This window comes from Cryptomeria japonica, chromosome 4, assembly GCF_030272615.1.
Source record: "Cryptomeria japonica chromosome 4, Sugi_1.0, whole genome shotgun sequence".
Taxonomy (NCBI): domain Eukaryota; kingdom Viridiplantae; phylum Streptophyta; class Pinopsida; order Cupressales; family Cupressaceae; genus Cryptomeria; species Cryptomeria japonica.
Window position 1 is genome coordinate 589489201 of NC_081408.1, and position 14749 is coordinate 589503949.

Sequence of the window (14749 nt, forward strand, 5' to 3'; positions counted from 1 at the left end):
AATTGATGTTAGGAGACCTTAAATAGGTCAAATTAGGTGAAATTGGACAGAATTGAGAAGGAATTGGGAAAATTGGGAAAATTAGGTCAAATAGAGTAAAAATGGGTAAACTGGGTCAAAGCAGGTCAATGGATTGAAAAGGGACGAATCCGACGTCATAAGGTGGGAGAAGAGGTCAAAATGAAACCATAAAAGACAAATAGGGAAAGAAATGATGCCAATGGGACTGAAAATGGGAAGCGAGAAGTGGCAGGACCAAAAAGAGGACAAAAATGACCTAATCGAAGTTGGGCTTGAGACAAAATCAACATTACTAGATTGAGAGGGGAACGAACTGACACCAAGGACATGAAGCTAAGGAAAAAATGAAATCATAAAGTTGAAATGGGAAGAAAATGAAACGATTTGGACAGAAAATGGAAAAGACAAAGCAGGACAGGATCGTGCGAGAGAAAAATAACTTAATTGGGACAAAATTAGGTAATCCAACATTACAAAGTCAAAAAGGGAATGATCTAAAGCAAAAGGGATGACACACTATTTAACGCAAATGGGATGACGCTAAGGAAAAAATTAAATCCTAGACTCAAAATTGGAAGAAAATGAAATGATCTGGACAAAAAATGGGAAAGGCGAAATGGGATAGGATCATGTGAAAAATGAAGATTGTATGCGTGATTAGGTTAAAAGTGGGAGACACATGCATTGACCAATTTTTAGTCTCTACATTTTGCCCCTCTTTGAGACAATATGATTTAGAACCCGTTTCAAAAAATATATGAATAAAAAATCACAGTAAACATACCCTAGGCATGAAAGGGTATAAGGGTGCTCCCTCGAGAAATTGACCAAAAAATCAAGAAAATGGTTAAGTTGTCAATAATGATGCCAGGATTCCAACATCACATATGGAAGTGAAATTGGAGTTAAAACACAAGAGATACCAGCTCAAGAAGGTGGAAACGACCACACCAATGCAAAAGGGACGACATGCACGTCCATCTAGGTAGGCAAGATGTGTATAAAAGGGGGTGGGAAGATGAAGAGAGCTCATTTTCACACTCTTTTTTGGAAGAATTGGAGCTATGGAAGGAAGGGGAAGTTAGCAACGTGGTGTAAATTCTGAGGGAGAATCATCGTGGTGAATGCATGTGGACTTATCAACAATTGGAGGACACAAGTTTAGCTGTATGTACCCCAAATCTTACTTGTCAATTTGAGATTTGAGTGTGCTTTTCTAGGCGCTTTTGTTTCCTCATTTTTTATGCATGTCGAGGGGTCTGGGCTAAGACCTCCATAGTTGGATGCGCTTTGTTGCACAGTTGGTTAAATGTAGTGCACTTGGTTGATAAAGCTGGGCAATTGAGGGTTAGAACTAAGTAGTTGGTTAGGCAAACTATGCAGTTGGTCAAGCAAACCGCGTAGTTGGTTAAGGGGAGTGCACAATTGATTAGACCAACATGAAATTAAATTGGGTCCTAGGGTTTAGGTTTGATGGGTTGCAATCATGAACAATCAGGTACCCGATAGGGGACCAAATTAGGGTTATTGCAGTTAGGGTTTGGAAAAGATTGATAGGGTAAGAAATCATGATGGAAGAGATTAGGTTAACATAATGATTGCCCCATTGTATTGTAGATTGATCTTTTGACTTTACAGACTCATGAGATTCGACCTCCCTATCTATCACTACATCATCAGTTGTGAGGACACGAGAGAGATTGTTTGTTACGTTTGGGATTATATCACATCACATTCATGACCCAGACAAGGGCAAATAGGGCATTGATCATTGCATTGACAGATCGGTGGCACTCAAAGACAAATTCATTTCATCTATCGACGAGAGAGGCAACTGTTACATTGGAGGACGTCTGGTGGATTCTTAGGATTCCTATTCATGGGGAGCTAGTTATGTATGAGCCTTCTATCGAGAGAGAGGCGTTGAGATGACTGTTCGAGGTGGATGAGGATTGATTATGAGATTAGATGGGAGACTATGGCAACACAACATTTGAGGTTGGTGAATTTTATTAGTGCAATGATAGTAGGATCGGTGGCAATAGACAAGAGAGGTCATGGATTCCCTATTGAATGGGGACATGTGCTAGAGCGGATGGTAATGGAGGGTACAATATTTGCATGGGGACCATGCATGCTAGGCATGTTATACTTTCATCTGCACTAGGTGGCATACAGATGGACTCTGACTATTAGTAGTGGATTGACTCGATTACATGTGTGGGCTTTTGAGCACATAGTAGTGTGCAGATCTATTCTAAGCAAGCAGGTACGACTATGTGATGACCATATGTATATTGTTATGATGGAGCAATGTCATAGGGGCCATTGGGTTAGACATTGCACTCGAGACATCAATTAAACTGCTTAAAGGATTTCACATGGAGACCATAAAGGGTTCACAAGGGTTGGTCAGACGATGAGGATCATCTTCCATATTGCAGACAAGATAGGTACCTGATAAAGAGGACCATTATGAGACAGAGGATTATTGAGGTTCAACTATCAAAGAGGGTTCAGAGACAGTTTGGGGGGCGACAAGATGTTCCTATAGGTGCAACATATTATGCACGATCTAGGCGAGAGGTTAGAGATTGGGGACTAGTTATCATACCGCATGTAACTTTTATAGAGTTCAAGCAGTTACAACCAAGATAGTGGATTGTAGGGGAAGATGTTATAGACATAGGGACGATAACAACTTATGATAGGTGGTTTGTAGAGCACAAGCCAATGTCTTTGATAGATCGAGATGTTCTAGTTCTGAGAACACCACTACGATAGAGATGGAGGAGGAGACAAGATGAGTAGAGATGGAGGAGATCGAGGGGGATGAGGACGAGGGTGAGGATGGGGATACTGAGCCAAATGATGAGGATGGAGAGACTGAGTTAGATGATGAGGATGGGGATACTGAGCCAAATGATGAGGATGGAGAGATTGAGTTAGATGATGAGAATGGAGAGATTGAGACAAATGATGAGGATGAGACCGAGGATGAGGATGTCGTGTCGATAAACCAAACGGAGGATATATAAGATCCACAAAATGAGCCTATGCAACATATAGCAGTAGGTGATGAGGTTGAGCACATTCCAGATGATGGGGCTATTAGAGGGGAGGTGAGATATCAAAGAGAGCATATCTCAGTGTTAGAGAGACAAATAGCATCTCTTCAAGATGACATGGCAACTTGGAATGTCAAGAGAGCATCGTTGATTGCAGGTATGAAGATAAGAATACGAGCTATTGACACTCAAATAAGATGAAATATAGATTGATAAAATATAATATAAATAATGAATATTAAATTTTTATATATTATTCATATCAAAAATTACATTAGTAAATTACAAAATAAAAACCAAACGCGCATACATCGTCCCGTACACCAGTTATTTGAGTCCATGTACCTCTAGAATTTATTTGATCCCTCTAAAGAATTCCAATCTTCTGGATAAGCAATGTTTGCATGTGGGAGTTGTATAACCTTTTTGTTAAAAAGGTTTGAACTTGAACAACATTAAAAAATTCAATGTAAGAGTAACCGTTGATCCCTTACCAGGAGTGCTATATCTCACCAGGTTGGTCAAATTGTGTCATGTGATAAGCGATGTTTTACGCGTGGCAGTGGTATATCTCACTAGCATTTTTTCAAACATCATGCATATAACTTTCGACACTCGACAAATTCTTGACTGACGTCTTGTGTGTTAAATTTTCTGCATTGCAAAATATAGATCTAGCTAGAAAAAGAAAACAAAACTTGCAAGAGAAATGAAAACAGAAAAGCTGAAAATGAAATTCTATTAATTCATTGTGTGTTTACATTATGTGGAATGCATGATTTATACAAAGTTAACCACCGCTTTCAAGGAAGAAATTACGGAGGAAATGAAGACAGATCTGAAGAAATGAAAGCAGATTTGAGGAAATGAAGGCATAACAACTGCATTAAACAAAGCTTGCAGTGAAAATGACGGTAATAACTTGTTCACCTTGGTTAGGATTACATACGAGCATGCAAACATAAGATCACCATAAGTCTACCAGAGAATCCAATCATCTGTTTATCACCATAAACTAAGGAGAAGATTGGAGTCGGATTCGTGAATTACGGAGGTAATAGAATTTGTTACGCTAACACCCCACCTTAAGCCTAACTAAGGAGAAAAGAGGAAAGAGGAAAGAGGGAAAACCCAGTGGGAATAAAACCCCCCTCAAAATTACAAAGATGCAATTATAGGAAGTGCAGAAGAAAATTCTTTGAGAGACAAGAAAAGTGTGAACAACTGCCAAATGATGACTGTCATAGTGCTCAATGAAGAACCTCTCAAAAACCAAGATGATGGTCAAGATCAAGAATTTGCATGAGTGCGCTCAATGACACTACTCGAACAAAGATCAAATGACAATCAAAGGCAAAACATTTGACGTTCGAAGATGCACGTGGCACATGAATCTGCATGAGTGACCCCAACGACACTACTCAACCATCCAAAAAGAAGCTGCTAGTCGAAAATACAGGTGCCAATAGTGAACTAATCAAACTTGAAACAAAACCAAGAAGCATTAGCATTAACAGTAAAACAATCTCCCTCATAATATAACAAAGGAGAAACAAGACAAGTCCACTCAAATGGTGTATCACAAAGGAGATGATAAAGGCAAGGCTCGTGCAACCAAGAGCATGAACAAAGGAAGCAATGAGCATGCTCTAGAAACAAAGGTTTACGTCAGCTTCCATTCTTCATAAATCTGCCTTCAAATAATTTGTCCTTCCTCCTAGCTCTCAGGCTCTGATACCATGTTAAACTTTGTGCATTGCAGAATATAGATCTAGCTAGAAAAAGAAAACAAAACTTGCAAGAGAAATGAAAACAGAAAAGCTGAAAATGAAATTCTATTAATTCATTGTGTATTAATTCATTGTGTCTTTACATTATGTGGAATGCATGATTTATACAAAGTTAACCACCATTTTCAAGGAAGAAATTACGGAGGAAATGAAGACAGATTTGAAGAAATGAAAGTAGATCTGAGGAAATGAAGGCATAAAAACTGCATTAAACAAAGCTTGCAGTGAAAATGACGGTAATAACTCGTTGTTCACCTTGGTTAGGATTACATACGAGCATGCAAACATAAGATCACGATAAATCTACCGGAGAATCCAATCATCAATTTATCACCATAAACTAAGAGTCGGATTCGTGAATTACGGAGGTAATAGAATTTGTTACGCTAACATTGTGAACTTTCAAAAAATCAAGCATTGAATGCACAAGTTTTCTTGTGACGAAGTCTCCTCGGGGCTAAAAAGGTCAGTAGACGTTACGCAGAAATGATGTACGGTTTCTATCATTGAAGCGCCTTTGTTAGTTGAGTAATTTCAACCGTGAAAATTTATAATTACCTACAGCTGCCACTTTCCCTTATCTTCAAGCGTCTACTGACCCAGGACTTTTGGTCGAGTGAAGGAAAACCACAGGCGCCTTCGCAAATCGACCCTAAGACAAAAAATAAAATTTATGATCTTGCTGTGTTGAGGCCTCGCAGATTAAATTCCAATGTAATTGTAGGAGTAATCCTAATTAAGAAGAAGATGAGCCGTGATTCCATTCTTATTTTGATATTTCTATTGAGTTCTTGTTGGGTTATTTGTGAGTGCCGATGGTCTAACTGCAACAATGAAACAACTTATTCTTATGGCGACACGTATTCCAGAAACCTGAACCAAGTTATCAATGATCTGTATCCCAACACATCTGATATTCCAGAGTTTAGTACCTCTTCACATGACGATTATCCCAACACTGTCTATGGCCTCTTACAGTGTGTCGGGAATATATCAGCAGAAAAGTGTTCCGATTGTTGGAAGAATGCAAATATAACCGTTAGTGAACACTGCGGCAATGCCAAAGGTGGGCGAGTATGGATGGATGACTGTTTCTTGCGTTATGACAACGATGATTTCTTTTCGGATCTAGATATCGCTGTGATTTCCTTTCCCAATGAAAGTCGTATCACTAGCAATTTAGAGGCTTACAAGGACACAGTAACTAGGCTTCTGAAGAGCGTGTCTGAGAAAGCCTACGAGCCTGCAAATAAGGGCTTCGCTATGGGATCGGCTAACTACACCAGCACCGGAGAAGTCTACGGTCTAGTCCAGTGTTGGAGAACTATGGAGAGCGATGATTGCAAGAAGTGCTTCTTGTATGCGAGGCAACAAGCACAAAGTTGTTGCTCAAACCGAAAAGGAGCTCAAGTTCTGTCCACAAGCTGCAAGATAAGATATGAGATATACCCCTTTTTCGGCTCTGCAGAGTCGATGTTACCTTTGGAATCAAACAATCCAACAACTCCTTCACCTCCCACATCTACCACAGAATCACATAGTTCTGGTAACTTATTTAATTAACTTACGAGACATTATCTAAGATTATGCAGGTGTAATTTGTCTTCTGTTATACTCCTGAATTTTTTTGGTAGGTTTTCATGGGGATAGATAGTGCAAGGGATCCCGAGTGCCACAGTTCAAATGACTAACAATGAAGATCTTCTCTGCAGGAAAGTCCTCAGTAACGTTGCCTATAATATTGGGGCTCGTGGGGGCCCTGATTCTGGTGTTCGTTATTTGCCTGATTGCAATGAGAAAACGAATGGCATCTGCTATTTCTGGGAGGCAATTAACTTTAGTTACCCACAACGAAGGTGCTCCATCAAATTTTTTTCTTTGTTATTTAAATTTCTCTTTTTCTGATTAAAATGCAACATTTAATCCTTTATGCCTACCCACTTGATTACAGAGAGGCGAAGATATTCCCCTGAAGCCAGATTAATTATGCAGGAGAAACATTTTGTGTTCAGTTTAGAAGAACTTGCAGAATCCACATAAAATTTTGATGAGAATAAGAAGCTTGGAGTGGGAGGTTTTGGTGCCGTCTACAAGGTGGGCTTGTATTCTGTTCCTTAACAGAAAGAGTCTGTTTAAAGAAGCATATGCAGCTCTAAATCTGTTGTGATGTTTCAGGGAACAACTAGAGACGGAAAGGAAATAGCTGTGAAAAAACTGTCTGCAAGATCTACGCAAGGCAAGAAAGAATTTATGAACGAAGTGAAGTTGCTGCCCAATGTTCAGCACCGAAATCTTGTGAAGCTATTGGGATGTTGTGCTGTTGTAGAGATGTTTGCTTTACAGAAAATAAGATATATAATAACAAAAGTGAAAAATTGGGGTTGCAGATCCGCGAAAGCGCAGAGAGTTAAGTTGGCAAAAGCGTTATAACATTATAATTGGAATCGCCCGTGGCCTTCTATATCTTCACCAGGATTCACAGTTGAAAATTATTCACAGAGATATTAAAGCAAACAACATTCTACTTGATGAGAAACTCAATGCCAAGATAGCCGACTTTGGCCTAGCTAGATTATTTGTTGGAGATGAAACGCATGTCGATACAAAAGCTGCAGGCACATAGTAAGGATCCTCACAATGATGATATTGTGCTGAGTACGCAATAAATTGCTGGGTTTCTTCGTTATTTTCTGAATTACTCTGTCGATATTGCAGAGGTTACATGGCTCCAGAGTACGCAATGCAAGGGCAGCTGTCAGTTAAAGCTGACGTTCACAGTTTTGGAGTGCTTCTGCTTGAGATCATGAGCGGAAGGAAAAATAGTGATGTAAATATTCCCAACGAAATGGAAAGCCTGTTAGAATGGGTAAGCAACTGGACTTCTCACTACGCAATACGCATCCATCTTCATAATGCTTTTCAAAGCCAAACACCCAAGGTGTGATGAATTAATGTATGTGTTGCAGGCATGGAGAGTATACAAAAGAGAATATGCTTCGAATTTTGTGGATCCAACGGTAGCAGAAACATGTCCAGAGGAGAAATCGTTGAGATATATCCAGGTTGGGCTTTTGTGCGTACAAGCGGATGCGACCCTTCGTCCAGCTATGTCGAATGTTATTGTGATGATATCCAGCAGTTCGGTCACACTACCAGATCCCAAAAAACCTGCTTTCATAAACCTGAGCAAAAGCTATGGCCCAAAAGCAGGAGTGAAGTTAAGCTCGGGATCAGGGGTCCGGGTGGAGGATTATGAAACGGGGGCATCTGGGACGACGACGTCATCTGCATCAGGCGTTGCGTCAGTAAATGATGCCTCCATCACTCAAGTGAACCCTAGGTAGGCAGGTAGGGTTTACAAATAGATGGCTCTTTATTAGCCTTAGAGTATACCGACCCGTTAAGAGTCTGAGAGAGCAAAATGTTGAAATATCGGTACAATGGTAAATTGTCAGTTGAAATGCTGTTCTGTGACCTTCTCTTTCAAATTCTGCAGTTCGAACTGCTCATTATATTATTTTATTTAATTTGTATTTCACATTGTTCAATAATTAAAAAAAAAAAAGTCATCCTGTTGTAAGCGGTACCGTTTATTAATAGAAATTAATATTTTCCCTATAGAATTGTAAATCTTTTTGTCTATTATTTGGAGTAGAGTGCAAGTCAGCTCATTTAATTTGGTAAGTGATAGTAGAAAGGTAATGGTTCACTTACTGATCTATCAATGTTTTATATTGAATAAAGTACAAAATTGAAGTTACGAGTGTAGTTGAAGAAAAAAGTTGAATCACTTGCAATCCAGTGAGAAGGGCAATAAAGAATAGCCAAATACAGCCGTGACCTAGATGAATATTGTTTATTATATAAATTGATAGATTGTTATTCTTGATTTATCTTTGTGAGTGTACATTTGATTATATGATTTAATCTTTAGTGCATACTAGAATTGATGTTTGTGGATCTAAATTTATAAGAGGCTTGATATGATTTGTTCACCTTTGTTTCTAAAGTTTGTTTCTTGCAAGGACATGTAGTTTTCACAAATACTTTTAGAGGATATATTGCTTTAAAAGCTTAATAGACTAGCTTTATGGCTTAAGTGGAATAATTGAGAACAAGAAGCAAGAAACAAGAAGCAAGCAAACAATACCCTAAGATGATGCCATGATGTAAATGTTTTCATAATTTGATTTTGATTCTCTTATAAATATATTGGTATTCTTGCATAAGCCATAGTTTGTCTTTGATGAATTTTATGTGAATGATTGAACGAATGTTCTTAAATACAACCACCAAACACATAAAATATTTTAATTAAATAATCTTCTGCTTATATTTTAGCTTCACTTTAGTACATGGATTTTAAAATATCCCTCAAACACAACAATTTACTTATTATTTTATCTAAATAAAATTCTTAATATATTTATGGACTTGATTGCATAATTTTTTTCTAGCAACATTTCAAATCACTATACAAATACACACATACATATTTGCATGTATATATCTAGGTAATAATATTATTATTGCATATCATATTATTATATGAATTATATATACTTGAATTTATTACAAGTATACATAATTTGAAGTATTATAACAATATAAATTTATTTTATTTAGTTAACAGTCATTTTAATATACATTTTTAAGATATAAAATCACACCTTAATTTCATCCACCTTTTTCATATGGTGTTGCTAATTTTGTCCATTCATTTTCATATATAGTTTATGTATAATTTGAGTATGTAAGAATATTGTTTTACTTATTAATTTTTTGTTTGAGTAATGATTGAGCATTAATTTTAGAGAGGGACATGTGTGCACCTAGATGAGGGACCAGAAAGATGTCAACCTTTTTTTCCCAAACAAATACATTTTGCACATGCCAAATAGGGCACTCACCATATTTGGCATGCACCGAATAGGTATGGTGTGCCAAGCCTAAGGTTTCCATTTGGTGAGAACCATTTTTGGTGCTAGCCAAAGGAAAATGGACTTTTGAAAGTACATTCTATTTGTAGTGCAGTCACGGTTAGGAGGGACCTCAATGAGATCTATCTGGACCATGCAACAAGAGTAAAACACAATGAAAGCAAGACAAGATGATGGAGGCAATGCAAAACTGATTGATTATATCATGAAAACTGTTTACAATCTAACGACAACATGTGGGCTACAAGATTTGGCTCACTGGCTTGATATAGACATAATCAATTACAACCTCAGTCAATACCAGACCTCTTAACCTCAAGATAGATCTCTCTGGTTTCAAAAACTTGCTACTACAAGGTAAATTACATTGATTTATATGGTCTAGAGGGATTCAGTCAGCCCAAGAAGAATCAAACAACGATGAATATGATGAAACGTGTAAAACCACCAAGTCAGCGTCTGCCACTGAAAATCCTCAGAAAAATCCAAAGGAAGAAGTGCAGATGAGAGGGAAGGTTGGCCACACGCCCAGGAATACTAGAAACAACATATTGGAGATCTGCAAGTTAAGGAAAGAATCCGCAAGATTCGCCAATAGCAAATAGCTCCAAGCGGTTCCGATATTCTAAGCCAAAAAACTATCTCAAAATACGGAAGCGATAACTTGTCGAAAAATGATCCAAACATTATGCGGTTCAGGAATAAGGAAGATAATCATGATTATAAGCAAAATCCAGCTCCACAAGATCCGGTGAGAAAAATCAAGAAAATGCAAAACATAAAACATAAAACTGCAAAACATAAAACAAACTGAAAAGAAATGTTTTTGGTTGATGCAAGATTGCCAAGAACCGAGGATGTTCGTGCATCAATTTGGCCCTCACCAAATATTTTTCATTCGATTAAATCATTCTCTCTCTCTCTCTCAACAAGAATATATTTCAATGTCTTTTTTTCTTCCTTATACTTTAAGTTATATTTCATGTATATATTGGCCGGATATTTGGGTCAGTGCAAGAAGATGAGTCCACTTTTTGGCCAAAAAGTGGAAGTGTTTTCCCTGATTTTCAGATTTTGTCTCATTTGACCTTAAATTTTGAAACACTTAGAGATTGAATCTTGGAAAAAGTCAATAATATAAAAGATAGCCCTTTGAGTGTACTTTCCAAATATGTAATTTATTTTAATACCCACATAATAAAAAATATAATTTTTTGGAAGGAGTTCTGAAACTATGTTTTAAAAATGCCCGTTTCAGGACCATACCATGCATGTGTACGACCCACACTTTTTGACACAGTTAAAATTATTTTCTAAAACCGTTTTGGGAAATGGTTTGTAACACACTGAAGATTGATGAGCATATTTTTCTGTATTTTTTTTTCTAATATTTTTTTTAATTAATTTTTTAATGACCGTAATTATCTTTTTAAAAATTTGACGTGTACGACCCACATAATTTGATGTAAACTTAACATTTTTGGATTTTTTTTTAAATACAAAAGAATTTTGTGTAGATTGACGACATATAATTTTTTTTCCAAAATTCTTTAAAATAAAAAAGTTATTAAATTAACAAAATTAGTTAATATTTCAAATTTATGGACCCGATTTAGTATAAATTAAATGAAAAATAGTTAAAATTATCAATTTTTAAATAAATTTACATATTTAGAATCTAGATAGTATAATCTAAAATGGGTTTTAATTTCGTATAAAAATTTTTGGATTAGAGGCACGTAAACTATTTCAGAATTCATATTTGTGCTTTCATTCATGGAGATTTGAATTTGTAGGTCCATGTCTCAGGTGTGGCCATCCCAGGCTTATCCCGAGCCTAATCTCGAGCCAAGTGGCGGGTTGTGGAATTAACTTCCACAAAATGGGCCCCCATTTTCAAACAAGGGTTGCTTGTGGAAAAAAAAGGAAAAATGCGATTTAGAAACGGACCCCCGTTTTTAAAAACGGGCCCCCGTTTTGTTTAAAAGCGGGCCCCTGTTTTAAAACAAAACGGGGGCCCGTTATTTTTGCTTCGGGCCCCCATTACCTTTCAGCTCGGGAGCCCGAAGCATAAACGGGCCCCCATTTATAAGAGCACGTTTTTCAATGCACGGACTTCCATGAATTTGTGACTCATTACCTTGCACTTGCCCATTTGAGAATGATAACTAAGAGTTATAATATAAATTCTAGGTTTGAGAAGATCATTTAAATTTTTAGACAATCAAATTTTAGTAATAAGCATTCTCCTATCAGTGTTCTCTCGCTCTCTCTATCTCACTCTCTTTATCTCTCCCAACCTTTAGCCCTGTAGATATCTCTTTATCACTCTTTTTGTGTCCCCTTTCTACCTCTCTCCCCAAGATCTAGCAATACAACTTTACCTCTCTGTTACCATTCACTTTGTACTATATGTCTCCTCTCTCACTTTATATACCTCCCCCTCACTCCCTCCCTACCTCTATTTCTTTAGGTCTCTCCTACCCTCTCTCCCTCTTAGCCCACCTTCCCTTCTTACCCCATCTTTATACCTTTCTTTATCCCTTTCTCTCACTAGTACATTCGGAGCTGATTTCCGACGACCATTTGTCGGATTTTCGATGAATTTTCATTGGAGTGTTGACAAAATCCACCGTCAAAAACTTGGCGTCGGATTGGTCGACAATGCCATGCCCGTTGGAAATTTGACAATCCAATGGACTCTACCGATGGTCAAAGAAGTCGTCAGTCGAAAGCTTGGTATTCGTCGTAATTCCGACGATGATCATTTTTATAAAAAAAATAAATATAAAAGAGTAGGTTTGGACCAAAGCTAAACACCGATCAAGTTTCATCTGATCGGACGGACAGCGTGGTTTCATGAGATCAAGCTGAATGTGTTTTAACCTTCACGAAGTGGCGAAAGGGTTTGGCGGGTCCCAAAGATAAGTGGTCTTCTTTGGTTAAAGAATGATTGGGTTGGAAAAAGATCAATGGCTTCTCGTTATTTCGTGGCCAGGAGATGCATGAGCTATACCTTCAGCGAAATAGCGAAAAGGTGGAGGGTCCCACTAAGAGTGGTAGTAAATGTGGTAACCCCAGTTGGCGATGACATGGCGGTGACAAGGCACTCAGTTGACGGTATGCAGTGGGTCCGGGCAAGGTTGTCATAAAAAGAGTAAACAACGAGCAAGTTCTTGAGATGTAACAGCTCGCGTGAATTCACGAAGATAAGATGCTAGCAAGTTAGTCATTGCGAAGGAGCGAAAAGGCCGATGGGCCCAAGGGATAGGTATGGCATGAAGTTAAAAGCAGATCAGGTCTGTTTTGATCTAACGGTTCTCATGGTTTCGTGGCTGCAAGCCAAACAAAGAATAATGTTTGTGAAGTCGCAAAAGATAGGTGGAAATCACACAGAGGAGTGACATGACACGTGGTTTAAAAAAGTGATTGAGGGCCCGCCTAGGTGTAACCGGCAGTTATGTGGGAATAGTAAAAGGGAACACGTGGCGGATTAAAGGTGGAACCAAAAGGAGTTTCTAGGGCTAATGGCCGACTGCCATGTGGCATTTATTAACTGGATAACAAGTGGGCTAAAAGTAATTCCCGGATAAAGGGCCCACTTAAAAGGCATTCATCTCAAGATTGATCCAACGCTTCTCGTTGTTTCATGACCCGAAGATGCCTGCAGCTTAACCTCAGCGAAATGGCAAAAACCGTTAGCCGTCAAGATGAGGCGGGGTTAGTTAAAAGAATTGATGGTCCCGGTTGGAGTTAAAGGCTGGGAGATTTGAGTTTGATCTAACGCTTGGCATGGCCTCGCAAAGGAAAAGTGCACGACTGTTAAACTCCGCGAAGTGGCGAAAAGGAGGTAGGGCCCGACACTAAAGCAAAGAGATTAAACGGAGATAAAGGCGATGTAAGTTCTCAAGATCCAACGGCCAGCGTTGTTTCGCGAAAGAAAAGAGCATGGGTTTTATGTTCTGCGAAGTAGCGAAAGAGAGAAATAGAGGAAAGACTTAGAGAAATTATGACCCATTGGAGCCAGTTTTGAATTCGATTTGGCGAATTTAATTCTAAAAAGAAAGCCGAAGCATGCAAAGTTAATTTCTAAAAACTTAAATGCCAACTTGCCCTTTTCAGTCCACATCAACTTGATTGCTAAGTATTGTTTCATCGAAGTTTGTTGCAGAGCAATTTTCTTTAGGTGAATAATCAGGTTTCTTGTGCTTTTCTTGATAACTCTTGGTTTGTTCTCAAATACTGTTGTGTGAATTACTTCATTAGAGGTCTGTGCTAGCTTCTAGTGGTATAATTGTTTGACCAGAATGGCACCCAGAAGAGAATTTACAGGGAAAGTGAATTACGAGGACCAAAATATCTGTGATGATTTTTTAGAGCAATTAACCATGTCCACCAATGCTGGGGCTAAGGCCAAAGAGCTAGTACCTAAGAACCCTCGTCTAAAAATTGGAGATGGCCTTTATGATAAGGGTAATTGGTTGAGGGACCCTGAAATAGGATTGTCAGGCTTAGGACTCTTCAAAGTTGGTTTTGGGCAGAGGAATTCCCTAGCTCCTTTGAATGACATATGGGAGCAGGATGTAGGAAAGCTTGTGGTCCCAGGTGTTTTTATGGATGTAGATCTGTTAGCCCTGATTGCACAGAATTATGACTCTGTGGCAAGATGCACCAGGAACATAAAGAGATCAGTCTTGATTGAGATGAATGAGGATGAATTCAGGAAAGTGTTTAAACTCGGCGAGTCCTCCAATTTGTTAGAACCTATTGACTTTGAGTTGTTAGCCTAGGTTTACAACACACAAAGGGATCATCTTAGAAGTGGCCCATTGAAAGAAATCTTTGTAAAGATAGGGGGGTTAACAGTTGTAGGCCCCAGCACAATGGAGCCATTCTCTCTCAACCTATTCACTCTAAGAGCTAAGGGTAT

The 14749-nt window shown here is 38.3% G+C and overlaps 2 protein-coding genes across 2 annotated transcripts; both read left to right on the top strand.

Annotated features, from left to right (window-relative positions):
* Positions 1–5464: 5464 nt before the first annotated feature.
* Positions 5465–7259, top strand: LOC131050763 (cysteine-rich repeat secretory protein 55). Its single transcript, XM_057985022.2, has 4 exons — positions 5465–6425; positions 6592–6735; positions 6831–6973; positions 7055–7259. Exons 1-3 carry the CDS (start codon positions 5627–5629, stop codon positions 6917–6919), a joined length of 1032 nt encoding a protein of 343 aa, XP_057841005.1. The 5' UTR covers positions 5465–5626; the 3' UTR covers positions 6920–6973; positions 7055–7259.
* Positions 7260–7360: 101 nt separating this feature from the next.
* Positions 7361–8489, top strand: LOC131050764 (cysteine-rich receptor-like protein kinase 6). Its single transcript, XM_057985023.2, has 3 exons — positions 7361–7501; positions 7595–7745; positions 7846–8489. The coding sequence occupies exons 2-3, from the start codon at positions 7602–7604 to the stop codon at positions 8221–8223; spliced, it is 522 nt and encodes a 173-aa protein (XP_057841006.2). The 5' UTR covers positions 7361–7501; positions 7595–7601; the 3' UTR covers positions 8224–8489.
* Positions 8490–14749: the final 6260 nt, after the last annotated feature.